The following is a 26570-nucleotide window of genomic DNA, read 5'->3' on the forward strand; positions in this document are numbered from 1 at the left end:
AGTCCTGGAACACACATGTGGGCCACCCAGCGAGGCCAAAAGGAGAGCAGCGTGCAAACACATGGGCTGGGGTGCTGCCTTTACTGGGGCTGAAGGTGCCTAGGGTTTCAAGGGTTCACTCTTAACTGTCTAACTTCAGGCTTAAGAGAGGGAACTGGGGTGTGGGAAGGTCATTCACACAGTTCATCTGGGCTACCTGAGGCTTTCTGAAACACAGGCCCTCTGTAATGTACACATTAGATTTCTAACAATTAGGATTAAAAGTAGAAAGTATAATTGCTCATAAAATAGGATTTATAAAGAGTATACGTGGAAACACTATTTCTGCTGAATTTGAGTAAATGGACTCTATTCTCAAAATTAATTTTATCTGTTTTTAAACAGATAAACTTCTAAATCACAAATGTGGCTCAGTTGGATTTGCACTGAAATTCAGTATTTGGAAGATAAAAAGACATTATCTGCCAAAAAAATCCACTTTAAATACAAACGTATGTGTGTATGGCTCTGATAAGAACAGAAGTAACTTCACCACAGTCCCGGGAAACTCAGGTTTCCGCAGCCCCTCCCGCCCCTGCTCTGCTCTCCCGACAGGCTGCTGGCGCACCTGCGGATGTCCATCTGAGCCTCCCTGCGAGAGGCCGGGATCATACATCTCCAGGGCTGGGGCACCTGGGTTTCAGAGAGGCCCATGCCACCTATCGGGCCTCAGGGACCACAAGGAACATGGTGAAATCAACCAGCTCACTGACAACACAAATTTAACAGGGACCTTAAGGGGACAGACAACCTCTCTGTGAAGGGCCGGAACACACGTATTTCAGATTGTGCAAGCAAACGCCCCAACTCGGCCGCTGCAGCCCCGGAGCCGATGCTGAGCACCCCCGATTGAGCAGACGTGGTTGTGGACCAATGAGATTTTACTGACGGACACCCACAGATTGAAACATTTTTCTTTTGATTTTTTTCCAACCATTTAAAAACCTAACAACTATGCTCACCTCACAGACCACAGAAAACAGGGCAACAGGCAGGTTGTGGTCTGTAGGCCAGTCTGCTGGCCTCCATCTTAGACCAAGACACCAACAAGAGGGACTTCCCAGCAGCCCAGCGCTTAGGACTCTGAGCTTCACTGCTGCGGCCTCAGGTTCAATCCCTGGTCGGGGAACAAAGATCCCAAAACGGCATGGTCAAAAATAAAGACACCACTAACAACAAACAAATTTCTCCTAAAACCAAGAATTCAGAGCATATTAGGAATGAACACTCCATATCAGGACAAAGCCATGGCACCCTGCCACCCTTGAAGGTACCACCCTCTCTCCGCCAACTGACTACCCTGCCCGAGTCAGATGGGGGACCGGGGCAGGGGTGGGGGGCGCCATGGGTGAGGGGCGGGGCGGGGGGGGGGGTGGGGGGAGGCGCAGGTGTGTGTGGTACATGCGCCGCGGGGCAGGGCAGGGGCTGGGGTGGGGGGGTGGGCAGTCCCTGATGTCCGCTGTGGGAAGCAACCCTGAGAGGTTTATAAACAGTATTGTTTCCAGATCAGCGTTTAAATTAAAACAAGGCACTAAGGAACAATCTGACGCCTTCCAGGTTTTGATACACCAAACGACCTATGTCCAATGCCCATGAAACACCCCCCACACCACAAAAACATCTTTCTTCAAACCAAAAGGTAAACATTTTAATCACAGAGAACACACTCATCATACACAGTTCTGCTCAATATATTTTGAAATCAGTTCCATGTGATGCTGCTCAATTTTCTAGAAGCTGCAGAAAAACTCATCTTTATTGATCAGGAATTAGCACACAGCGGGCTTTCCTGCTCTGCTGCAGTGCACAAAGTCCAGATCAAAATCAATCGTACACGTCACCAGTCACCTCCCTGCGGAGTGAGTGAGTGTCCAGCCGGGGCACCCCAGTTCTCACGCGTCTGTGAACAAGCCTGTCTCCACCAACGCTGGCGACAAGCTCTCCTCGCCCCACGGGGCCTGAGCATCGGGAGCCAGTACTTACTCCTCTTGGGCTAACAGCCCATGGGGCTCATGGCCGCCTGCTGGCAGCACGGCAGACCATCCAGAAGGGCAAGCGGAGAACAGCGCAGGCATCCACGGTGCTGCTGGCAAGACGTCGGCCTCCAGGCTGCCGACAGGAAGCCCGCTGCAGGACAAGCAGGAAGGACGAGCGCCAGGCCCGCGGGCGACCACCCTCCAAGGAGAAGGGAGGTGCTGGGTGTACTTACTACTCTCGAACAGCGTCTCCAGTGACGCTGACCCACGGCACAGCTTTGGGGACAGAATGTTCTAGAGCCCATGGTCCCGTCCAGCTGCCCGGCACGGCCCCAGGGGTCCGCTGAGCCGGGGTGGGCCTCGCCGCCGCCCAGCCCGAGGAAGTCAGGGAGCTGCGGGTGGGAGGGGAGAGGGCAGCACTGCGCCCCCCGAGGGGCACCCCGAGCGCTAGGACGAGCAGCCCTGCGCCAACTCCCCTGGCTTCATCTTCTTGGTTGGCCCGCTGGGCCCGGGCGGCGGGGCCCCACGTCGCTTCTTCTCCAGCTGCTGCTGCAGCCGCTCCTCCTTCTTCTTCAGGTAAGTGGTCATGTTGTCGCAGGCGGCCTTGTAGAGGCTGCTGAAGCCACTGTCCATGCCGGCACAGCCTGCGCGGGAGGGACGAAACCGGATGCCGGGGCGACACCAGGCGTGAGGATGGACGGGGACTCAGGGCTCTGCCTCTAAGGGGCACCTGGCGGACCCTCCTGTAGCAGGGAATGAACTCGTGGACCTTGGGGCCTCCTCGAGCACTGCCCGCAGAACACCCACCTCCTGATGGCCACGCCTGGCTGCCCCAAGGACTCACTTCTCACAGGACACGGGGTCCCGGGAGACCAGGTGCAGGGGCCGTGGCTACATCTTGTTGGCACCCGACCAGGGTGTCCTCTGGCACCCCGGAAAGGAAAGGGGAGACACGCAGCCCCCTGTCCAGCAACCTGCAGGGACCTGAACCCTGCCAACCAAGTGGCCCGGAGGTTGGCCCCACTGAGGTTAACTTGAGACCAGGGCAGCGCTTCTCTAAGGGGACCGACCAGCCCTGCCTCACAGTGCTCGCCTGCCCTGAAAGGGACACACACCCCACAAGCCCCACATCCTCACCCCAAGAAGCGGACCCCTGCTGGGTACTGCGCTCTTAGACCTGCTGAACGTGACCCAGGAAAAGCAGGCCAAGGACGAGTCCTCACCTTCCAACATGGCCCAGTTCCCGCGAACGTGAGCAGAGACCCTCTTCAACTCGGCACTTTCAGGAACAGACTGAGGAGATGAACAGAAAACCTTTATCAGAGAGGACAGAAACCCCCAGGCTGCTGCACAGGCATGGGACAGCCTGCCCTCCGCACCCCCACGAGGCAGCAAGACAGTCCACCCGGCCCGTCCAGCACAGCAGTGACCGCGGCTTGTCACCCAGAGCCGGGGACGCGCGCTGCTGGCTCATCACGGGTGACGCTAAGGTGCCTGGAACCTGGCAGGCACAGGCCAGGGGCACTGGCTCACCCCTTCAGATAAAAATACCTGAATGAGCTGCTGGGCAGCCCTGAGCACTCGTCAAGGACACACAAGTGTGCAGAGAGCTCTGCGAGCATCCCCTGCCCCTCACCATGGCACCTGGTGAGCCACAGGCCAGGCGGGAGGTGACACACAGGCCCACCCAGGCCACCTGCGAGGACGGGGCCCCTCGGCGTCCAGCAGACCCGAAGTACAAGACTGTGCTAAGGCTGCAAGTCTGAAAGGTACCCACCCAGGAGCCCCCAGCTGCAGGCTCTTCTCCTAAAGAGACATGTGACCAGGAGTCACAGGGAAAGGGTACCAACGATAGCAACAGCCCCCAAAACGCCAGTGTAGACGCGGGACACTGGGGAACCCAGCAGGCACTCCAGCTCCCTGCCCCCCCCGGGACACAGCCTCTGGCATGGACGCGATCAAGCTGAAAGGGGTCAGAGCCATCTCCCCTCTTCCCAGGTTGGGGCATAGCAGGTCCAGCCCCCTTACCTGCCACTGGCCGCCCACGGACCTGTAGAACACAAGGGGGTCCTCCCGGCAGTCTTGCAGCACCCACAGCCCATGGCCCTCCTCGAAGGCAGCGTCCCACACCCGGTGCTGGAAAGTCAGCAGCTGCCTTGGAACCAGCTGTCGCTGGGCAGCATCCAGCTGGAAGATGTAGACCACGGGCAGCCTGCCAGGAGAGAGGGGACGGTGAGGACAGTGCCCGTGGCTCGAGGGGCACTCGGCCCACCAGCGTCTCAGCTGCCACCTCATGACTCCCTGAGCCCCGAGCACCCAGCCACTCCTGCGTCCCTGCCCCCAGGAGCTGTGAGCTCACCAAGGTTTCCGTCCCCAAGTCCTGGAGCAGCTAATTACACAGCCAGGACAAAACAGTGCAGAGGAGATAGCCGCTCCACGCACTGAGCAGCGCACGGACCCCAGGCAGTGAGCTCAGCCCCCCACCCCCAGCCCAGGCAGCATTTGACCCTCTAATCCTGCGTCTTCCTTTTCTAATGAGCTCAGATGCCAACCCCAGGGTGCTTGTCAGGACAGGTGAGAATGTGGGAGGCCCCCCAATCCCCTTCCCAGCACGTGGACGATGCTCAGGAGGGCACAGCTGGGCGGCCATGCTCCCCACGCCCACCTCGTCTGCACTGAAGCCCCCGGGGTCCCCCGTGCTGAGCTGGGCCTGACTGGGGTGGGCGCTACCACAGCTGACCCTTAGCCAGGATTCCACCTGCACAAGAGGCCAGCCGGAGGCCACACACACACAGGCCAGTGAGGCCGGGGCTGCCTTCACGTTGGCGGGAGAGTAAGATGCCGGCATACAGGAGGGAACCCTCCCCTGCCGCAGCAGCGGGGCTCGGAGTTGAGGTCACTGCAGGGCGAGGCTGAGCCAGGGACCCCTTTCTCGTCCCCCGGCCTCCTCCCACCCTCATGGGCCTGCAGGAACCAGGAGCGACGCCGTGTCCACGTGGGCTCACCCGTCACACGAGAGTGCCACGCAGTCCTCCTGGCTCCAGTAAGTGATCCTGGACACGGCGAACCTCTGGAAGGAAAAGCAGTGACATCGGCTGGCCAGGACTGGATGCCGGCTGCCCTGCTCTAACTTCGGGCATCACTGCAGGACAGACAGCCCCTGTGTGTGGTCCACCACAGCAAGAGAAGACCCTGCTGGACTCTCCAGACCCCAGGGAGGGCACGGTTCACAGGCCACTCTGACACACGGGCCTCACGGAGCCTGGGCAGCATCTCCAAGGTCAACGGAATTGGTCAAAAGGCGGGCAGAGAGCACACGGGGAAGAAAAGAGGGGGTGTAACCATGGACAGCGTGTACGTGAGCATCCACAGGTCCTGGCAGAGGACACACCTGCGGTCAGAGCCAGGAGGAGCGGAGGGGACGTGGCGGGGCCACACAGCTCTCAGAGCAGGCTGGGGGGCGGCCTGGGCTCGTGCAGGTGCAGCCAGGCCCAGCATCGGGAACCGCTCGCTCTGGTCCCCTCTGTGCCCTGCCTCTCCTCACCATCCAGGGGCGTCAGGAGGTTGAGGAGGGCACGGTTGTGAAGGAGGCCGCAGAACACACAGGCCTCTGTTTGCCACGGCTCCAACGGGGGCACGGTGGCGGCAGAAACCCGAGGGGGAGTCTGCACTGACAGCAGGAAAACTTCTCCAAGGTAAAGGGAAGTTTTTCCACAGGATCCCAGCAGCTGGAGAGGCCCCGAGACAAACGTGTGGGCTTACCTTGTCACTCCAGGGCTCTGCGGGCTCCTGCAGGCTGGTCAGGGGACAACAGTGTAACTCACGGCCACTTCGGTACTCCCAGAGCCTCAGGGTGCGGTCCTGCAGACACCAGGGACGGTTAGCGCCCAGTGGGGCATCCAGGCTTCACCAGGTCATGGGGACGATAACTCGGCCAGCGCACTCCCCCCCCCACCCAGCTAAACGCTCTTTGCTTAGGGACAACTGTACAAAGCATCTCACAGACCAATAAGAACACACAGGGGACCCCACTCAGCTCAACGGACAAGGACACAAGACACCCTGTTGTGCTGGGGGTCAAAGACGAGGCCTGCTGCGCGTGGGCTGGGACTGCAGTGCACACACATGCATGCACACACGTGTGCACACACACAGATGAGCATGCATCCGCACAGGGAGAAATACGTGAGGCTCATGAGCACTGAGAACTGTCCACATCACTGCTCGGGAATGGGTGCAAAGAGAACGTCCACTTGTTACCCATGAGACTATCAACTGGTACAGCCTGATGTGAGCTCCAAAAATAACATAAATGCAAAAAAAGGGTTTGCCAGGAACAAGACAAGCGTGCCCATTTCTAGTCACCATAGTACTGGAAGCCCTAGTCAGAACAATCAGACAAGGGAAAAAAAAGGAATCCAACTGGAAAGGAAGAAGTAAAACTGCTACTGCTTGCAGATGATGTGGTTTTATTTACAGAAAACCCTAAAGACATCAGCAAAAAACTACCAGAAATAATAAACGAATAGTTTCAGGGTACAAAATCAATGCTCAAAACTCTGTTGAGTTTCTATACACAACCCCACACACAATTGCATCAAGAATAAAACACCCAGGAATAAATTTAACCAGGGAGGTATAAGGCCTATACTCAGAAAAGTATAAGACATTGTTGAAAGAAACCAAAGACATGAACAAATGCAAAGATATTTGTGCTCATGGACTGGAAGAGTTAACATTGTTAAAATGCTCATCATTAACTAAAACAACTGAAGATTTAATCCAACCCCTATCAAAATTCCAATGACATTTTCCACAGACATTAAACAACAACCAAAAAAAAATCCTAAACTGTATATGAAAACCACAAAAGATCTGAAGAGCCAAAGTAATCTTGAGGAAGAATAATAAAAGGGAAGGGTGTCACACTCCCTTCACACACTGATTTTGAGCTATACTGTAAAACTACAATAATCAAAACAGTATGCTAATAGCAGAAAAGCAGGCACACAGATCAATGGGACAAAACTGAAAGCCCAGAAACAAACCCAGGCACAGATGAACAATTTACAATAGAGGAACAAAGAACATACAACAGAGAAAGGACAGTCTCTTCAATAAACAGTGTGGAGAAAACAGTCATGTGCAAAAGGATAAAACTGAACCACAGTCTCACACCATGCAGAAAAATGAACTTAAAATGGATTAAAGACGAATGTAAGACCTGAAGCTGTAAGAAGAAAACACAGGCGTTATGCTGACACTGGTCTTGCAAGATCTCTCCAAATAAAATTCCTCAGGATAAGGAAATAAAAGCAAAAATAAATGAAACTACATCAAAAAAGGTTCTGCACAGCAAAAGAAATGACCAACAGAACCACCACCAAACAAATGGGAGAAGATATTTGCAAATCATTCATCTGATAAGTGGTTAATGTCCAAAGTAGACAAGGAACTCATACAACTCAACAACAACCACTTTTCAACCTTTAAAGATGGGAAGAGGATATGAACAGACATTTTTCTAAAAAAGACATACGGATGGCCAACATGCACAGGAAAAAGACATCCAACATCCCCAATCATAAGGGAAATGCAGATCAAAACCACAGCACCCCATGTGAGTCATGGGGTGAGACAGCACCCCACATCTGCCAAGGGCTGCTGTCGAAAAGACAACAAATGTCAAATGTTGGTGAAGACGTAGAGAGAAGGGACCCCCGTACACCGATGGCGGGAATGTAAATTGGTGCAGCCACTGTGGGAAACACTATGGAGGTCTCTCAAGAAATCAGAGCTACCAAATGATCCAGCGATTTCACTCCTGAGGAGAAAACAAAAACCCTACTTTGAAAAGATATATGCACCCCTATGTTCACTGCTGCATTATTTACAATAGCCAAGATACAGAAGCTAAGAGCCCATCAACAGATGAAAGTGGTACACACGCACGCGCGTGCCCAACCATAAAAAAGGAATTAAATCTCGCCATTTGCAACAGAACCATTGACAGACCTAGAGGGTATCATGTCAAGTAAAATCAGTCTGGTGGAGAAAGACAAATGCCATATGATTTCACTCATTAAGTGGGATATAAAAAATAAGCCAAACACACACACACACACGGATACAAAGAACAGAGTCGTGGTGACCAGGGGGGAAGGCAAGATGAGTGAAGGGGGTCCACTGGACTGGACTGCAATGCCTGGAAACTAAACTGCGTGTGAGCACGCTGCAGAGTGCGCAGAAGTCAAAACAGAACGTTGTGCATGTGAAACTTAGGTGTTATAAACTATTACCTCAGTAAAGTGAAAAAGAGAGGGTAATGTTAAGAAGTATCTGCTTCAACACTCATCACAAGATGGCAGGATACAGCATGAAACATCTACAGAGAAGGGCCAGACAGGGAGTGAGATGGAGCCGGGTGCACGCTGGCATCCGATGAGGCCTGGTGCCCAACTCTGACACCCGGGCACCAGACATCGAGGAAACTCGAAAAATGAGCAACACACCGGTAGGGGGTTGGGGGACACACACAGGAAAACCTCTTAAAAACCCCACACGTCACACCACCTCAGGGAGTGCAAAGGTCTGCATGCAGGATGCAGGGCTGTGAAGAAAGAATGATCCAAGGACAAGGGCAGAAATTAACATTCCTACAGGAAGACAGAGTAGAACAGGGAGCACGAACACAAGAAAAGAAACGTAAAAGGAAAGAGAATGAGACGACAGGGCCAGTGCCCGCCTGATACAGTTTCCAGGAAAAGTGGGGTGAGGGCAGCTTCAGAGGCAGGAACCCAAAACCCCCAGGTGTAGACCTGAGGTTCAGAAAGAAAGAGTCACAGACTGTGAGCGATTTTCAGGGGCCCCTGTGAGCCCCCCTCACCCCGCCCCTTCGTTCTTCACACTATGGGGTGAGAAGGCCCCCAAACACGTCCAAAGAGAAGGGTGATCAGACCCCACACAGGGGACCCAGACTCAACGGCCTCAGACTAGAAAACCAAGCGAACTGAACACCAGAGAGAAAACCCTGGAGCTCGACCACCTGACCTGCAGGGAAACACTGGACGGAGCCCCACCCACCTGCCCGACCACCGAAAGCTGGGGCAGGCAGAGGGCAGCTCCCGCGAGCCGGGCCCCCGAATCCCCGCGCCTTCAGAAGCCTGCCCCACGACGTGCGCCCTCAAACGGGGGCTGTCTGCGCTTGTCACCTGTGCGGCCTGGAAGCACCGGCCGAAAGGACACAGCCGAGGTCCCCGGGGGCTGGCCTCGGCGGGGGAAGGGCGGGCAGTGTTGGTTTCCATTCTAAGCCTGAGAGCAGCGGCTGGCTTTTCACATAAACACACAAACTGCAGTTCACAGCATGCAGGGCACACACCACACACACCATGCCTGGGCCGGGGTGGCCGGTGAGGAGGTGGGGCAGCCCCCAGGACGTGACGGGGGGCGGCAGGCCCCCAGGACGTGACGGGGGGCGGGCAGGCCCCCAGGATGTGATGGGGGGGGGGGGCGGGCAGGCCCCCAGGACGTGGGACAGGCCCCCAGGATGGCCAGTGCCAGAACTCCTGCGTTTCTTTGAAAAGGAGTAGAAGCACGATGCTGGACGTGGTAAAGCTGAGCAACCAGACCAATGGCGGTCAGTACACTTCTCTGTGCCCGTGAGTACTTTCCTTTATTGTAAAAGGCTTACAACAAAACCCACAGAAGCTGGCTGCCACCGGGAACTCCGGCACGTTTATTTTCCTCTTTTCTCTCACAGGACCATGCATAGCTTTCCAGAACAGGACGAGAGAAGAGAAAAGTAAAGGCCCAAGAGAAACCACGTGTGGAGAAGGTTAACAGGATGCGGTTGCCACCCGGAAGGCCTGCCCGTCAGGGGTCCACGAGGCCCCCCCAGTCCTCCCCAGACCCCCGAGTTGCAGAAAAAGCTAAAGGGGTGGAGAGACAAAGGTGAAAGGCTGTGGGCAGAGCTTCTGAAGAGAAAGCAAGACTCAGACCCTGTTAGTAACGCAGACCTGCACGTCAGCCAAGTGCTGCTTAATCATCCCGAGAGGAAGGTGCCCCCAGTCACCCAGCTGTTAAGGCTTCGGGCCCGGCTCCTGGGACCGGGCAGCCGTCCTCACTGACCACCCTTCCTCCTCGGCCAAGTGCACGGCCTTCTCCATGCACTCACATGCGACAGAAGGGTCACGGAGAAGGGCCGAGCGCATCGGCACCGGGACAGGACCAGGTCCTCCTAGGATTCAGAAAGGACCGTCTACCAAACTCTTTAACTGAGATCACGATGCTGTAAGGACCGCTCAGCCCAGAATCCACGCACTGCTGTTCCAGCGCAGCGCACACACACATGCACGCGCGCACACAGCTTGAAGCAGGGCGCGAGCCAGTCAGCTCGACAGGGAGCCACGAGCAACACCGAGTGGACGGCCACTCAACAAAGGCACACGCTGACCTCACACCACAGCTGGGCGCCGAAGACAGGCTGCTCACAGCAGGCCCACCCCACGCGGGGTACCCACGCCCCCCCACTGGGGGTACAGGAGGGGAGCGGAGCACTCACCCCGGAGGACGACAAGAGCAGCTCAGGGTGGTTGGGCACCACGAAGATGCGGCTCACGAACCTGCAGGGGAGAAGCAGAGGGTGAGCTGGGCTGCTGTGACTCCGTCCGGCCCATATCCTCGACCCAGACCCCAGGAGAAACCACGAGGAGCAACAGGACTGTGTGCGGAGCACATGATGTCACTCCAGTCGCGCTTCCCAGGAAGGCCCCAGAGGGCCCGCCCTGCTCGGAAGCTGCCCCAGGGTACACACTTCAGTGGGTCTGAGACGCCAGGGTGACATGCCAGCAGGGCAGGGGGGGAGCGGCACCACTGACCACCAGCCAGTCGCACCCACTGCGCCGCACCCAAGCAGCCCACCCCCCCAGACTGGCCCCCACCAGAGCTGCCTGCTGCATTCCCATCTCTAACGTCATCTAGCACTCGGGTGCCCGGGGAGCCCCGGACAAGGAGGGACCTCCACAGCTCCCTACATCCACCAGTCCCCCTCCCAGCCACCTGGAGCCTCACCCTGGCCTGGGCCAGTCCTGCTCCCCAGGACCGCCATCCCGAAATGCCCTCCAAAAGGAACAAAAGTACATGCTGAACTTGGCCTGTGTTTATCGCAGCAGCGTGACCGTGACAGCGGGTATGGGCCGCCTCAACATCTCAACAGTAAACAGACGGAAACTGCAGTTTCCAGGGCCTTAACCAAGAGCGACAACTGGTCATTTACTCACTGAAACACCCACTGAGCACCTACTGCGTGCCAGGCACCATGCCAAGGGCTGCAGACAGCAAGGAGCAAACCTGACGGAAACCCCACCCCCAGGAGGCAGGGGAGAGACAGGCCCAGGCCATAAGGAGCCCCTGGGTGTCGGCACAGGCTCGGAACGGCCCATCCAGCCCCAGCGCGAGCCACCAAGAGCAGCTTACCTTTGCCGGTAACCACACCAATAAACAGACTCAGGTAAGATTATTCTAACACTAGGTTTTTGCCTTAACTCAGCATTCTCAAAGTGTTACCCTCTCAACCGGCATCAATGTAACAAATGAATGACAAGCTGTTTTTACACTGCTTTTTCATATTGCCTTTGGAATCCACGTTCACACCAACGGCACACCTCACTTCACACCTGGGTGGCTCATGGGTCTGAACCTGACAGCAAAGGCTGAGAAGAAAGAACAGCGGGGTGGGGGCAGGCATTCTCCAGGGGGGTCCTGAGAGAGCAGAGGAAAGAAGGAGGGGCTGAGCCACAGGAAGAACATGCCCAGAGGTGAGAAGCGCAAGGATAAAGGCCCTAAGGCAGAGTGTGCCCGCTGGGGCAGGCGGGGCGCAGCGGAGACTGGGGGCAGGGGAAGGGGGTGGGGGTGGCGGGTCATGGGAATGACTCCGCTCTGAGGATGACTACAGAATACACTCACAAACCCAGCAAGCAGCGACCTTCTTCAAGGCCAACATTTACGTTCCATTCAAAACCAAGGAAACAGGAGCAAGCTCAGAACTGAACCACCCCACCAGTCCCTCCTCCACCTCGTTACAACACTTGGGCCAATTCTACTGCTATTCCTGCCCGCAGACCCTCATCAGCCATTTGCCTGAGATGATCGACAGTCTGCAGAAACACCTCCCTCAGGTTAACTTCAAAGTCCACTCACTGAAAGAGCACTCGGGGGCCGGAAGACAGCTGCCTGGACGATGGAAATGACCAACGCGTGTTCCTCATCCCCTGATACCCACCCCCACTGACCATGGACCACTGCCTGGTGCTGCCGGGCCATCGACCCTGAGGAAGGATGTGCCTTCCAGAAACAAGCCCTGAGCCGTGTGGAAACCACGGGTGACCCTAACTGACCAGAGTGGCTGTCAGGGGAAGGGCCTCCTGCAGGCGGCAAGGTCAGACAGCCTGCAGTGACGGTGAGCTGGGGATCGAGACCTGGATGCTGCAGAGAAAACCTGGATGCTACCCAGAACACCTCCGGCAAATAGGTTCTGAACGGGGAAGGAGGTTCTGAAAGTTCCAGAGGCCCTGGTACCGGGGGTGAGCTGGACTAGGGTCTCGTCAGGTGGCAGGCCAGGCGCTAAGGCCAGTCGCCTCCTCCCGGGGCGGGAGCCTCCGCAGCTGAAAGCCAGAGCCTCCCTCTGCGGGGGGCAGGGAGTGGGGTGGGGGACTCACTCGGTGTGCCCCAGGCAGAAGGACTCGATGCTGTGCGGAGCTGCGGCCCAGCTCACCCGGATCTTCTCGTCCCGGTCAGCGGTGAGGACAAAGCGGTCGTCGGGACTCACGGCCTGTGCACGAGGTGAGAAGGGGCAGGCCCAGTGGTCAGCACGCCGGCTCCCACCCCACTTTCCCGGGCCTCAGCTCAGGTGTCCCCCAAGGGCCTCGGCTGTATCTGGATGCCCGGCCTTGCCCACTCCCGTCTTCCCACCTGGTCACTTTTCTCTCCTTCGTGTGTCCCCATATCTAGCCACTCACCAGGTCCGACCCCTCCCTTCCCTACAGGGCCCCACACCAGCCCAGCTGCCACCCCGCTGCAGCCCAGGCCTCATGGGCCTCTCAGTGCCTGGGGGCCAGACATCTGCTCTTCCCAAACCCCTCCTCCTCGACTAGACCACCCAGCCACCCCCTAACTCGACTGCCCTCCTTCACCCTGCTTCACATTCCGAAACCTCGCCCCCGCAGCCCCTACCCCAGGTCAGCAAGGCTGCCCCTGCCACGGCAGAGCCCACACCCGCCCGCTCCTCACCCTGATCCCGACTGTAGCCAGTGAACCCACTGCCCACGCACCACATCCAGCAGCATCGACAGGTGTCCGAGTTCAAGCCTGCCGCCCCCGTGCGGCTCCAGCACCGAGAAGGAATACACATCGCCAGACTTGTCCGCCACCAGGATCCTCTCCTCAGAGGCCGTGAAGGTCAGGGCCGTGCACCTCCTCACCACGGTCCTACAAGGCCAGAGACGCCCGCGGTTGGCCTACAGGGGTCGGCACCAGGGCCGCCGCTGACCTGCAAGCCACCTCACCGGCGGCTCCTGCCACGTGGCAGTTACCAAAAATGCTGCCAAAAACACACAGCGACTGTGAGGATGGAGACAGAGCCAGTGCCTTGGACAAATCTACTTTTATGATGCTGTTTCTGCTCAAAATGTACTAATGGTAAGGTCTGGGTGGTGAGTATCTAAGTATCTAACCCTCTCAACTGGCCTTGTGTTTAAAGACTGTCCTGATAGAACGCGCCCTGGCCTCTTTGTACATGTGGGAGATGACAAGCCCAGTTTCCTAAACACTAAACGTGCTCCGGGCCGCAACCCAAACCACAAAGGACGCCCCTGCCCTCTGGCTTCCCACCCACCCACTGCGGGCGTTGCCGCCTGGGCCAGGATCCTACAAGCACTGCTTGTGCCCAGCACCTGAGGACAGGAGGGTCCAACACCAAGAGCTGGCGGGGCGGCGGGGGAACCGCCACCAGCGACCCTCCACTGGGGGCGCATCACAGACCCAAACCCCTGATCCATGAGAGTCATGAGATGTGTCATGTCCACGAGCCACGAGGAGCAAAACTAGAGCTGTGCCAACACAGGCCGACCACCCACTGCGCGTCCTGGGCCGGGGCTCACGGTATTTCTTCCTGCTGTCATTTTCCATTGTCTCCACTGAGAGGTATCTTACATTAGACAGGAGCCATGCCACCGCTTCACGCACAAACACCTGCCATCTATCTACATATGAGGCTTCATCGCAGAAGAGCCGGCCCCGGCTCTGTCATCACCGAGGGCTGGCAGGGACCCGCTGTTCCTGTAAAGAGCTGACATCCGGGCTTCCCTGGTGGTCCGATGGTTAAGAATCTGCCTTGCAACCCCAGGGACATGGGTTCCATCCCTGGTCCAGGAAGATCCCACATGTCTCAGAGCAACTGAGCCTGAGCACCACCTATTGCTGAAGCCCGTGCCTCTGGAGCTCATGCTCTGCAACAAGAGAAGACTGCAGTGACAGACTCACGCACTGCAAGCAAAGTAGCCCCCGCGCAAGAGAACTAGAGAAAGCATGCGTGCAACAATGAAGACCCAGCAAGGCCAAATAAATTTTTTATTTTTTTAAGTAAAAGAAAAACAACTGGCATCTATCCTGGCTCACAGCAGCCAGGACACCAAGTGTCAGCTTGAGACAGAAACTGAAGCTTAAAGGAACTACATTCCCCCCACAGGGACCATCAGACCCCTGCCCGCCTCTTGGGAGAAGGATGAGGGGACCGAGAGTTGAGCGGGAGGCCCCACCTGGCCCAGGGGTGCTGCCAGGGGCTCGGCAGCCACTGGACCATCTCCGCCCCTCGGTGCCAATGCAGCCCTGTGAGGCCCTGCAAGGCGGCATAATGTGATAAACTCAGGGAAAACAATGACAGAAAAAGGTAATTAGACTCCAGGCAGGATTAGTCAGAATCCGCAGAGCTGATAAGCAGCTTCAAGGAGCCCAGGCACAGCCCCGGCTGTGCACAGCACCCTAGGACCAGGACAGCCTCCAGCAGCAACGGGCTTGGGTCCCAAGAAGCTCGTCTGCCCGGGGAGGACGTGACCCCTCCAAAGCTGGTCCACTCCCCATGGCAGCCCCACATCTGCGGGACGCCATACCTCCTCCAGGCCCTTCGCCAGCCAGGGGCTTCCAGCTTTTCAGGCTAAATGCATCCTGACACCAATTCCAGGATGCAACTGAGCTGCACGGAGGGGGTTTGGAAGTTAAGGTTCAAGGGTGTCAGCTTGCAGGTGGGGGACAGGTCATCAGACAGGACTGTCAGGCAGGCTGGCCATGCCACCCCAACAGGAGGAATCTTGGGGGCACCAATTTTCAGCCTCTGCAGGGACTGCAGTCCCAGCACTTTCCCTGCCTCCACAGAGTCACTGGGTTCATGGCCCAGGACCCTCTTCTCAGGCCACCCCCCAGGCAACCTGAGCCCCTTTTCCTTGCCAGGGCCAGAGAAAGGGCCCACTGGAGCCAGCTCTGAGCTGCAAAGGGGTCCCACTCAAGGCCCCGGCTGGTCAAACGTGGATGAACTGGATGTCAAGACGTACCAAGGGTGGGTGTTGTTCTGAGGGGGCCCATCAGATCCCAAAGGGGCTTGTGCCCCAAAGGTAAAGCGCCCCCTCCAGGATGATGTCTGCTGTCCTTGCCTCGGTGATAAAACTAACCCTGCTCCCCTTCTCCAAAAGCTTCCTAACAGAGGGAAGGCGCTGAGTTCCAAGGAAATGCATGGGAAGAGCTGAAGTTCACACTGACCCCGCCCCTTACCCAGCAGTCAACAGGACAGAGGCCCTGGAGTTTGTAATCTGGTTCCTTAACATCATAAAATTACATCACCTGTCTTCTAAACCACCTACTGCAAGCACCTCCTACACAAAGTTACTCTGCTGATATCAACTTAAAAGCCAGAAGCAAACATACAAAAAAAAGCACCAGGTACCTAGACCACTAAAGTCTATAGCCCACGTTATTCAGGTCTCCTATGGAGAGAACCCGTGACATGGGACCTTCCCCTCAGCCCACACCCTTGGGGACAGACCCGGGCGTTCACAGGGACCAAGAACACCTGCCCTGCCCTGGGTTCAAGGAGTCTCACCTAAACTCCCTCATTAACAAGGCCACACATACCCCTCCTTCCTCCCTCCTCAGACTCCTGTAGAACAGCCAGGGCACCCAAGAGCCCCGGATGCCCACCCTCTCGAGGGGTAGGAGCTCCGCTATCAGGACCCAGGACTGTGGCAGGTTGCGTGGACGCTCCTGTACCCATGTCCAGAGTTGCTACCCATGGACGCACACAGAAGGGACAATTCCTTCCTTCGTTCGCCTTCTAGCAAGTCCAGAACTGCTGCCTACAGAGCAAGCGCAAGCTCACCTCCAACTTGCACTCAAACAGCAGGCCCTGCGCGTGGCCCCACACCTCCCCAAGCGGTCAGCGTTCCAACGAGGGACCCAAGGGTCAAGAGCCCGAACAGTGGGCACAGCCCCTGTGGTGAAGACTCTCCCTCGTCCATAGAGAGGCCGGGCCTATGGCCTCACGGCCTCAGAGAAGGTGATCTCTAGGGGGACTCCAAGTTCCAGGGGCAGAAACAGATGGTGAGGAAACTGCTGCCAGGGAAAGGCAGGTGACATCCTCTCCCATAAACACGGAGCCCTAGCCTTTCAGATACTCAAGTGAGTGCACCGTCTTAAAAAACTCACCAAGTCAACACTGTGGCCCAGGTGCCTTGCCTTACACAAAGCCCCCAACACTCTCAGGGGCTGGAGAAACAACACTGTTTGGAAGCAGGATGGCCTGGTGGCCAGGAGCACAAACTCTGTAGTTAGAGACCAGGACAGGGCCCAGCTGAGCTGAGGGACTGTTGGCCAGGGAGGGCGGGTGAGAACAATGCCCCCACCCCACTCACCGGCCTGCTATGAGACTTAAATCTGCTAATACCAGCCCCGCACTCAAAACAGCGCCTGCCACAGGGCAGGTACCACTTGTTAACTACTGACACTATGGCTACTATCACGACTGTTACTGGCATGCAAGTGTAAGTTGTGCGTTCAACATCGTTAACAGTTCAACGTTAGCATTTCATACCTGACACTCAGACATTGCCATGGGTTTGTACGGAAAAGAATCAGACGCTTACTGTCATCAGTTAAAACAAAATAGCTGCCAGACTTGGAGAAGGTGGACGCCAGAACGGTGTCACTCCCCTGATCCACGGGCTGTCCGTCCTCCCTGAGAAAGACAGGAGACAGGTCAGGCCTTACCTGAGCAACTGAAGCTGTGCCATTCAGGCTGGTCCTGTGTGATTATAATGTGATCAGATGTAGGAAGTGCAATGAGGTTCGTGTAGTCAGGATACAAGAAATATTGAGGAACATGGAGAAGATCAAGACCACTCTAATTTTAAGGAGTAGAGCTAATACAGAAAAGTCTCTCAGCATACACGCCAGAATCCCAAGGGCTGAGCTGGAAAGACCCTCGGAGATCCTATGGACCATTCCCTTAAGGACATGAACTGATCCACAACCAGAGGCAGGGATCAAATCATATTTTTTTAAAAAAAGGGGGTCCCAAGTCCAATTCTTCTAAAGAAAACCACCATACAGAATGACAAAACAAACCGATGGTTACCAGAGGGGAAAAGGAGTGAGAAAGGGATATACTGGGAGATTGCGACTGACATATATACACTGCTGCTGCTGCTACTAAGTCGCTTCAGTCATGTCCGACTCTGTGTGACCCCATAGACGGCAGCCCACCAGGCTCTGCCGTCCCTGGGATTCTCCAGGCAAGAACCCTGGAGTGGGTTGCCATTTCCTTCTCCAACACATGAAAGTGAAAAGTGAAAGTGAAGTCGCTCAGTCGTGTCTGACTCTTCTGACACCATGGACTACAGCCTACCAGGCTCCTCAGTCCATGGGATTTTCCAGACAAGAGTACTGGAGTCAGTTGCCATTTCCTTCTCTGGACATATATACACTACTATACATAAAACAGATAACTAATAAGGACCTACTATATAGCATAGGGAACTCTACTCAATACTCTGTGATGACCTATATGGGAAAAGAATCTAAAAATGAGTGGATATATACATATATATATATGCGCATAACTGATTCACTTTGTTGTACACCCGAAACACGACGTTATAAATCAACTATACTCCAATAAAAAAATTTGTTTAAAGACGATACTTTTCTTTTTTCAATTAGCTAATTTCATACACCTGCTTTCAATGCATTTGAAATTGCCTGTTATTTCAAAGAACCAATAAAATAGTTAACTACTGACAAACTAATTTAAAGTATTTTTAAAAGGTCTCATATTCCTAATGCCTAGTTTGAAAGTCAATAGCACATTTCTCTCTGGAGGTGGTATCTGGTTTATCCACACAGTTGGAAAACAGAAATGAAGAATTCAGCAAATAAAACAACAATTTACTTCTTAGACTAAACAGTCCCATTACTGAAACTATCAGTGAGCCAGAAGAGGCTTCTGCACCATCTCACCCTTTACGTTCTTGTGACTTCTTTTCTGCAGCACTGCAATCATATATGAAGAGGCTGTCGTCATCACTAAAGAAAAATAACAGCAATATTTTAAATGAAGCACTTTGTTCATTACAATGTTCACTTTTTAAAAAAAAAAAACCTGGATCAAAAAAATATTTGCATCCTCAGTAAGGATTTTCTCCACAAGAACTTGTCTCCGTAAGATATTTCAGGGAACAGCTAAGGAGCTTTAATTTGCTGAACCTATTTGTATCTGCCATACATAACTGCCATGGTCTGTGCATAAAAATCAGTTAAGTGAAATAAATGAGGACCAAAACTCAACAGGAATATACCATTCTTTAACAACTAGAAAATCAGCACAAGATGACCATGTGACTCAGTTTTCATTTAGCCTTACGCACCCAAGTTTAAAACTTGGGGTAATTGTTTAGAAAAGCTCCAGTGCCTGCCAAGCGCTTACCAGTATAGAAACCACCCACTTTCCCTACCAGGCCCTAAGCAGCACCCCCACCCCATCCCACCGCTCTAATTCGCAGCCTTTAAAGTGACTGTAGCCAAACTCTTCATATGGAGCACTGCCGTGTAGGATGAGCAGCAGTCCTCCAAGTCAGAAACCTTGCCAGTCAGCCACTAGGTTTCCTCAAAAGGTGTGAACTGAATCAACCAGATGGAGTCTAATTTTCTCATCTCCCACTGTGGCATGTGCTACGGCTCTAAAATAAAATAACCTGGGACAGACAACAGGTTTGTGAATAATTTGTGAAATCTAGACTTAACATCTCATTGAATCTCTGAAACCAAACTCTGAACAAAGAACACTGCGCACATTTACATTTAACAGACACACTGTATGTTTCAAGTTTGGGAGAATCAAAACTACCCTGGGAAAGGAAATACGGGGCCGAAACTGGCCACTGCTAATATTCAAGAGGTTCCTGGATCAAGGCTAGTCGACCAACAAACATAAAAATTCCGGGAACGATAAGGGGCGTGAAATTAGAGAAAGCAAAAGGACGACCTTATAAATGGCCACTAGGGAGAAAGCGGCTGTGGTTCTGAGGGTAACCTCCAGCAAGGACGTGTCAGGTAACACCCTCGCCCCGAAGGGCAAGCAAAGCGGGGTCAAGGGATGTGGGCGGGGATGAGGAAGCAGGCAGCGATGCAGAGAGAGGGAAGCGAGTGCAGAGAGCGCGACGAACGTGGTCCCCGAGAGTAAACCCCTCTCCCCAAGAGAGGCCAAGAGCTGTCTTCCTCCCACGCCCCAGAGATGTGCGTCCCCCAGACCCCACAGAGCCCGGAAGTGTCTGGAGCGGAACCGGCAAAGAATGCCGCAGGCCCGCCGCTGAGGGCGCGGGGCCCTGGGCAGGTCTTGGGAGAAGGACAGGGAGAGCGGACATTCCGAGGCGCAGGCACGCAGCCGGGCTCAAGCGGCACCGGAGAGCTCACAGGCAGCAGCGGGGCTCCTTAGGGTCACTCCAAGGCAGGTGCAGCCCCAGCGGGGCGGGAGAACCGGAATCTCAAGACCCTGGCGCACGACCACAACCTGGGCTTCTGCTCCAGAACGACCCCTCACCTGCTCGAAGTGGAGGTAGCCAGAAACCGGCTGCCGCCCCGCACCACCAGCGCATGCCCGCACAGCGCCAACCCCGCAGAACTCGCCATGTGCCCGCCCAACGCGCCTCCACCCACGTGCGCCGTCAAGCGCCTCTTCCGGCCGGCGCTAGAGAGTGACGTCATCCGTAGACTCCGCGAGGTGACGTCATCCGGACTCGCTCCCGCGCGCGAGCCGGCGGCGGGCATGCGCAGGAGGTGTTCTCTCCCTTCTTTCGGCAATCAGGCGTTCGCGCCGTTTAGGGTCGGTTGCTGATCAGTTTTGTTCGGAGGGAATCCGCTTGCTTGTTTAGTGTTCGTTTCTTCCTCCAGAATGCATAAAGCTAGTTCTGGATCTTTCTCGCTCTGTGGCTAGGCGACTTGGCCGGTCTGGTACCTACTTGGTCCTTTAAGAGCTGAGAGGGTTTGAGTTCGCATCTAGGTCCCGAACGTGGTATCTGAGGAGGGCGTAGAGCTGAAGCCGCCGGATGGGAGCTGAGGCAGACACACCCGAAGAGCAAAACTGCTGAACTACTGTTTTTCAGCACAGGATAAGGGCTCTTTTCCAGTGTTCTTAATGCTCACGGAGTGGCAACACCAGCACCAGTTTGCTGGATGTTTTCTTGGGATTCTCCACCCCCATCTTCCACATTGGTCATCTGATCGCGGAAATACTCCTGGACGCCCCTTCTTCCCGTGTCCATGGCCTCCGCCGCGCCACACACCAGGGCAACCCCTCTGCTCTCTGTTCTCACGTCCGCGCTTGTCCCCACCCCCACCCCCGCAGATCCACATTGCGTGCTAAAGCCAGAGAGACGTTTCAGAGCACAGTTCCAATCACCTCATCCTCCTGCTTAAAATCAACAAGTGGCTTCTCATTGTTCTCGGTACAGAAAACAAATCCTGATCTTGCTCTATGAGACTGCATGTTGCCTGGCTCCTGCCTACCCTGGAGGCTCATTCCCTACCAGGTCTGCTTCATTCTTAGTGCTCTAGACATGACTATCGTTGAGGTTCATTGGCACAGTGATAATAGCAACCACAGGGCCTTAGCACACGCTAGTCTTTTCACCTGAAACATTCTCTCCACACCCCATTTCTATCTCCCTAGTTAATTCCAGACACTCAGTTTCACTCCAGTGGAGTCAACACTTAATAAAGGAAGCCTTTCCTGACTTTTCATTGTTTATATGCACTACACCCTTGATAATCTGCTTAATATCTTGTCTCCAGACTACAAATGCCACGAAAGCAGGGACTGATGCTGACTCAGTTGGCAGGTTGCCAGTGCACCAGCTTGAACCACAAAATCTGGCATGAAGTCAGTGCTCGATCAATATTTGCTAAGTAAATAAATGGAACAACTAATTGTCTTATGTGTGCTAAGTTGCGTCTGACTCTTTCTGATGCCATGGACTGTAGCCAGAGAGGTTCCTCTGTCCATGGGATTTCCCAGGTAAGAATACTGGAGTGGGTTGCCATTTCCTTCTCCAGAGATCTTCCAGACCCAGGGATCGAACCCACATCTCCTTCGTTGCAGGCAGATTCTTTACCACTGAGCCACCGGGGAAGCCCAGTTGTCTTAAAGGATCAGCTGTTTCTGCATTAAGTGAAGGAATTACCATAGGCATGAGGCATAGAAAACTATGACTGATTCAAATCCCACCTCTGGATTGATTCAAGTTTGAATTTACACCCAGACTTAAAGGTGGCAAAGCAAAACTCTTGAGGAAAGCCAGTCTTCCTGAAAGGCAGTAAGGTAAAAGAAGCTTGTACCCTTTTGGACCATTTTTTCTGGTTATATGCCCAAGAGTAGGATTGCAGGATCATATGGTAGCTCTGTTTTTAGTTTTTTAAGGAACCTCTTTACTGTTTTCATACCCAAACTGCAACAGTGTTTACAATAGCCAAGACATGGAAGCAGCTTAAATGTCCATCAACAAAGGAATAGATAGAAAAGATGTGGTACATATATACAATCGAATATTATTAAGCCATTAAAAAGAATAAAATAATGCCATCTGAAGCAACATGGATGGATCTAGAGATGAGTAAAGTCAGAGAAAGATAAATATCTTATGATATCACTTATATGTGAAATCTTTTTAAAAAATGATACAAATTAACTTATACAAAACAAAACCAGGCTCCTAGACTTTGAGAACAAATTTATGGTTACCAGGCAGGGAGGGTGGGGAGAGGGAACGTTAGGGAGTTTGGGGTTGACATGTACACACTGCTACATTTAAAATGGATAACCAACAAGAACCTACTGTATAGCACTGGGAACTCTGCTCAATGTTACATAACAACCTAAATGGGAAAGGAATTTGAAACAGAATACATATACATACAGGTATATGTATAACAGAATCACTTTGCTTTACACCGGAAACTAAAACAACATTGTTAATCAACTATACTTCAATATAAAATTAAAAGTTTTACAAAATAAAATATTTTCTAAAAGAGGAGGGGGCTTTCTTTCATGGAGGCAGAAGATGGAAGAGAGTCTGTGTATCACAGAACAGAGAACACAAGGGCTGAGGGAGGGAAAGAGAAGGAGAGACAGGAAACAAACCAGAGAGGAACACAGAGACCATGGCAAGGGAGTTTCAGTGCGGGGTTGACACTGGGCAGTAACCACAGGAAGCAAGAGACTTCACAGTGTTTCTGACAATGAATCTGCTATAAACATCCTTTCTATTCAGCTAACCTAGGCTGCACAGTGAAAGTCCATGGCCTGGGGTATTTTTCAGGCATGCAGGTGAATTTACAGTTTCTCTTCTGGGTGGGATAACAATACCAAGACCAGAGATGGCCAGCCAGTCATCACCAGGCTCACAAGCGAATTAAATTTTCCTTACAACTATGGGTTACATCTTCCTAAATGTTCTATAACACATACTCTTACAAATACAATTAAATGTCATTTGCATACTTAAATTGATCATGAAGCTTCATTATCTTCATGTTATAGGTTACAACCACTAGAAATAATTACAGTTTTATGGAGCTGCAGTATAATTGGAGACCAAAACATAAACTTTAAGAGGAATCCTGCGTTATATCAAAAGACTCAGAACATGTATAAATGAAAACTTAAAGATCTGTGCCTAACCATCAGATGTGAACAAAACTTAATCATTATGATCTTTTTGAGATGATAAATCACTTGCATCACACTTTGAATTTGAATAGAATCAATACTTGTGCCAATAAGACATTTTTCTCAAGATTTTTTAAGTCAAATTTCATAAACTATACCCTACCTTTTCATTTTCAGTTCAGTTCAGTTGCTCAGTCATGTACAACTCTATGCGACCCCATGAACTGCAGCATGCCAGACTTCCCTGTCTATCACCACTCCCAGGGCTTGCTCAGACTCATGTCCATTGAGTCGGTGATGCCATCCAACCATCTCATCCTCTCTCGTCCCCTTCTCCTCCTGCCTTCAGTCTTTGCCAGCATCAGGGTCTTTTCTAATGAGTCAATTCTTTGCATCAGGTGGCCAAAGGATTGGAGCTTCAGCTTGAGCATCAGTCCTTCCAATGAATATTCAGGGCTAATTTCCTTTAGGATTGATTGATTTGGTCTCCTTGATGTCCAGGGAACAAGCAAGAGTCTTCTTCAACACCACAGTTCAAAAGCATCAATTCTCCATTGCTCAGCTAATTCCCACATCCACACTTGACTACTGGAAAAACCATAGCTTTGACTATATGGACTTTTGTCAGCAAGGTAATGTCTGCTTTTTAATACGCTGTCTAGGTTTGTCATAGCTTTTCTTCCAAGGAGCAAGTATCTATTAATTTCATGGCTGCAGTCACCATCTGCAGTGATTTTGGAGCCCAAGAAATATAGTCTCTCACTGTCTCCACTGTTTCCCCATCTATTTGCCATGAAGTGATGGGATTAGATGACATGATCTTAGTTTTCTGAATGTAGTTTCAAGCCAGTTTTTTCACTCTCCTCTTTCACTTTCATTAAGAGGCTCTTTAGTTCCTCTTCACTTTCTGCCATAAGGGTGGTGTTATCTGCATATCTGAGGTTATTGATGTTTCTCCTGGCAATGTTGATTCCAGGTTGTGCTTCATCCACTCTGGTATTTTGCATGATGTACTCTATACATAAGTTAAATAAGCAAGGTGACAATATACAGCCTTTGACGCACTCCTTTCCCAATTTGGAAACAGTCTGTTGTTCCATGTCCAGTTCTAACTGTTGCTTCTTGACCTACATACAGGTTTCTCAGGAAGCAGGTAAGGTGGTCAGGTATTCCCATCTCTTGAAGCATTTTCCACAGTTTGTTATGATCCACAAAGTCAAAAGCTTTGGCATAGTCAATGAAGCAGAGGTAGATATTTTTCTGGAATTCTCTGGCTTTTTCTATGATCCAGCGGATGTTGGCAATTTGATCTCTGGTTCCTCTGCCTTTTCTAAATCCAGAACATCTGAACACTGAAGCCTCGCTCGGAGAATTTTGAGCATGACTTTACTATTGTGTGAGATGAATGCAATTGTGCAGTAGTTTGAATATTCTTCAGCACTGCTTTTCTTTGGGATTGGAATGAAAACTGACTTTCCCCAGTCCTGTGGCCACGGCTGAGTTTTCCAAATTTGCTGGCATATTGAGTGCAGCACTTTCACAGCATCATCTTTTAGGATTTGAAATAGCTCCACTGGAATTCCATCACCTCCTATAGCTTTGTTCATAATGATGCTTCCTAAGGCCCACTTGACTTCACACTCTGAGATGTCTGGCTCTAGGTGACCGATCACATCATCTTGGTTATGTGGGTTATTAACATCTTTTTTGTATAGTTTTTCTGTGTATTCTTGCCACCTCTTTTTAATATCTTCTGCTTCTGCTAGGTCCATACTTTTTAATTTTAATCAAGTCTAAATTGAAATGTTTTTCAGCTTATTTTTATTTTCACACTCTTTTCTTTTTCGTTTCTTATGGTGCTACTTATATTTATTTTGTTGTATGCTATCTGATGTTAATGTACGTCTACAAGGGTACTGTTTTAAATGGCTTTTATCATTATTACTGTTTTATATATAAGTAAACTATAATTTTTAGCATTAATATAATGCCTGGATATTTTACTATCTAATTTTTCTAGCATATTACCCAAAACTCCCTACTCAAATTTCACTTCTGGATAATTTGGACTTTTTAAAAATTAATTTCTTAATGTGGCTAAATTATAACCAAGTTTTACTTCTCTGAAATTTATAAAACAATGAGGGCATATTAATCATTTACCATATGGATAAAAATGGAGTGTCATTTAGCTTTCTACCATCTCTTGTGGTAATTTTCTCAAAGCAGTAGCAGTGTTATTAGTAACTGTATTCAAACTGTGATGCTGGAGATGACTCTTGAGTGTCCTAAAGGAAATCATTCCTGAATATTCATTGGAAGGACTGATGCTGAAGCTGAAGCTCCAATACTTTGGCCACCTGATGCGAAGAGCTGACTCACTGAAAAAGACCCTGATGCTGGGAAAGATTGAGGGCAGGAGAAGAGGGCAGCAGAGGATGAGATGATTAGATAGCATCACTGACTCAATAGACAAGAATTTCAGCAAACTCTGGGAGACAGTGATGGACAGGAGAGCCTGGCATGCTTGTAGCTCATGGGGTTGCAAAGAGTCAGACACGACTTAGCACCTGAACAACAACAAATCCATTATCCATTACCATAATACATAACAAACACAAAATTGGACAGCCTAAAACAATAAGCATTTATTTAGGTCATGATTCCGTAGATTCATCATTTGGGCTGGCCTTTGTTGGGAGATTCTTCTGGTGTTTACACCTTGGCCTATGTGTATGTGGCCTGCCTCTTGGTTGAAAGAGAGAACTGGGTGGTCTACGATGGCCTGGGTGGCTCATCTCTACTCTACCTGGCCTCTTATCCACCAGAAGAATGCTGGGGCTTTCTACACGGCAGGTACAATGGACAAAAGGCCCATAAAGCCTCACAAGACCCAGAGCTGAAGCTGCCACACTGTTACTTCTGATATTCTGTTGGACAAAGCAAGTCACAAGGGCAGCAAGATCCAAGGGATGGGAGGGATAAATCCCCCTCCTGATGAGAGGGGCTGTAAAGTCACATCACAAGAGCCTGAATAGAGGGAAGAGTGGGGAGATGAAAGGTTGTTGCTGAATGAAAAGATGCCGGGATTCTTGGCTTCCAGAGGAGAAGAACTCAGTCCGGGGCCAGAGACGAGGCTTGATCTCTCAGAGCTTTTGTGTAATAAAGTTTTATTAAAGTATAAAGGAGATAGGGAAAGCTTCTGACATAGGCATCAGAAAGGGGCAGAAAGAGTACCCCCCTGCTAGTCTTCAGCTGGATATTATATAGTCACTAGCAGTCTGTTAACCCAC

General features: G+C 52.1%; 1 protein-coding gene across 3 annotated transcripts; it reads right to left on the reverse strand.

Moving 5' to 3' along the window:
• Nucleotides 1-1661: 1661 nt before the first annotated feature.
• On the reverse strand, nucleotides 1662-20302 carry WDR4 (WD repeat domain 4). 3 transcript variants are annotated; one of them, XM_043474496.1, is made up of 11 exons: nucleotides 20152-20302; nucleotides 18573-18638; nucleotides 17149-17292; nucleotides 13343-13499; nucleotides 12731-12843; nucleotides 10576-10636; nucleotides 5778-5876; nucleotides 5021-5085; nucleotides 4044-4227; nucleotides 3239-3308; nucleotides 1662-2659 (listed from the first exon to the last, which is right to left on the reverse strand). In XM_043474496.1, the coding sequence occupies exons 1-11, from the start codon at nucleotides 20238-20240 to the stop codon at nucleotides 2463-2465; spliced, it is 1245 nt and encodes a 414-aa protein (XP_043330431.1). In that variant the 5' UTR covers nucleotides 20241-20302; the 3' UTR covers nucleotides 1662-2462. The 3 variants fall into 3 exon arrangements, with proteins under 3 accessions (XP_043330431.1, XP_043330433.1, XP_043330432.1); XM_043474497.1 differs by having other exon boundaries at nucleotides 2629-2758; XM_043474498.1 differs by lacking the exon at nucleotides 20152-20302 and having other exon boundaries at nucleotides 17201-17292; nucleotides 18573-18615.
• Nucleotides 20303-26570: the final 6268 nt, after the last annotated feature.

This window comes from Cervus canadensis, chromosome 7, assembly GCF_019320065.1.
Source record: "Cervus canadensis isolate Bull #8, Minnesota chromosome 7, ASM1932006v1, whole genome shotgun sequence".
Lineage (NCBI taxonomy): Eukaryota > Metazoa > Chordata > Mammalia > Artiodactyla > Cervidae > Cervus > Cervus canadensis.

Bases quoted from the DNA above. Each gene is read 5' to 3' on its own strand.
- WDR4 (XM_043474496.1), bottom strand. From the start codon at position 20,240: ATGGCGAGTTCTGCGGGGTTGGCGCTGTGCGGGCATGCGCTGGTGGTG. The intron at 18,639-20,151 runs GTGAGGGGTCGT...ATTTTTCTTTAG, and splicing joins GCTACCTCCACTTCGAGCAG to TGATGACGACAGCCTCTTCA. The intron at 17,293-18,572 runs GTGAGATGGTGC...TGTCTTTCTCAG, and splicing joins AAGTCACAAGAACGTAAAGG to GGAGGACGGACAGCCCGTGG.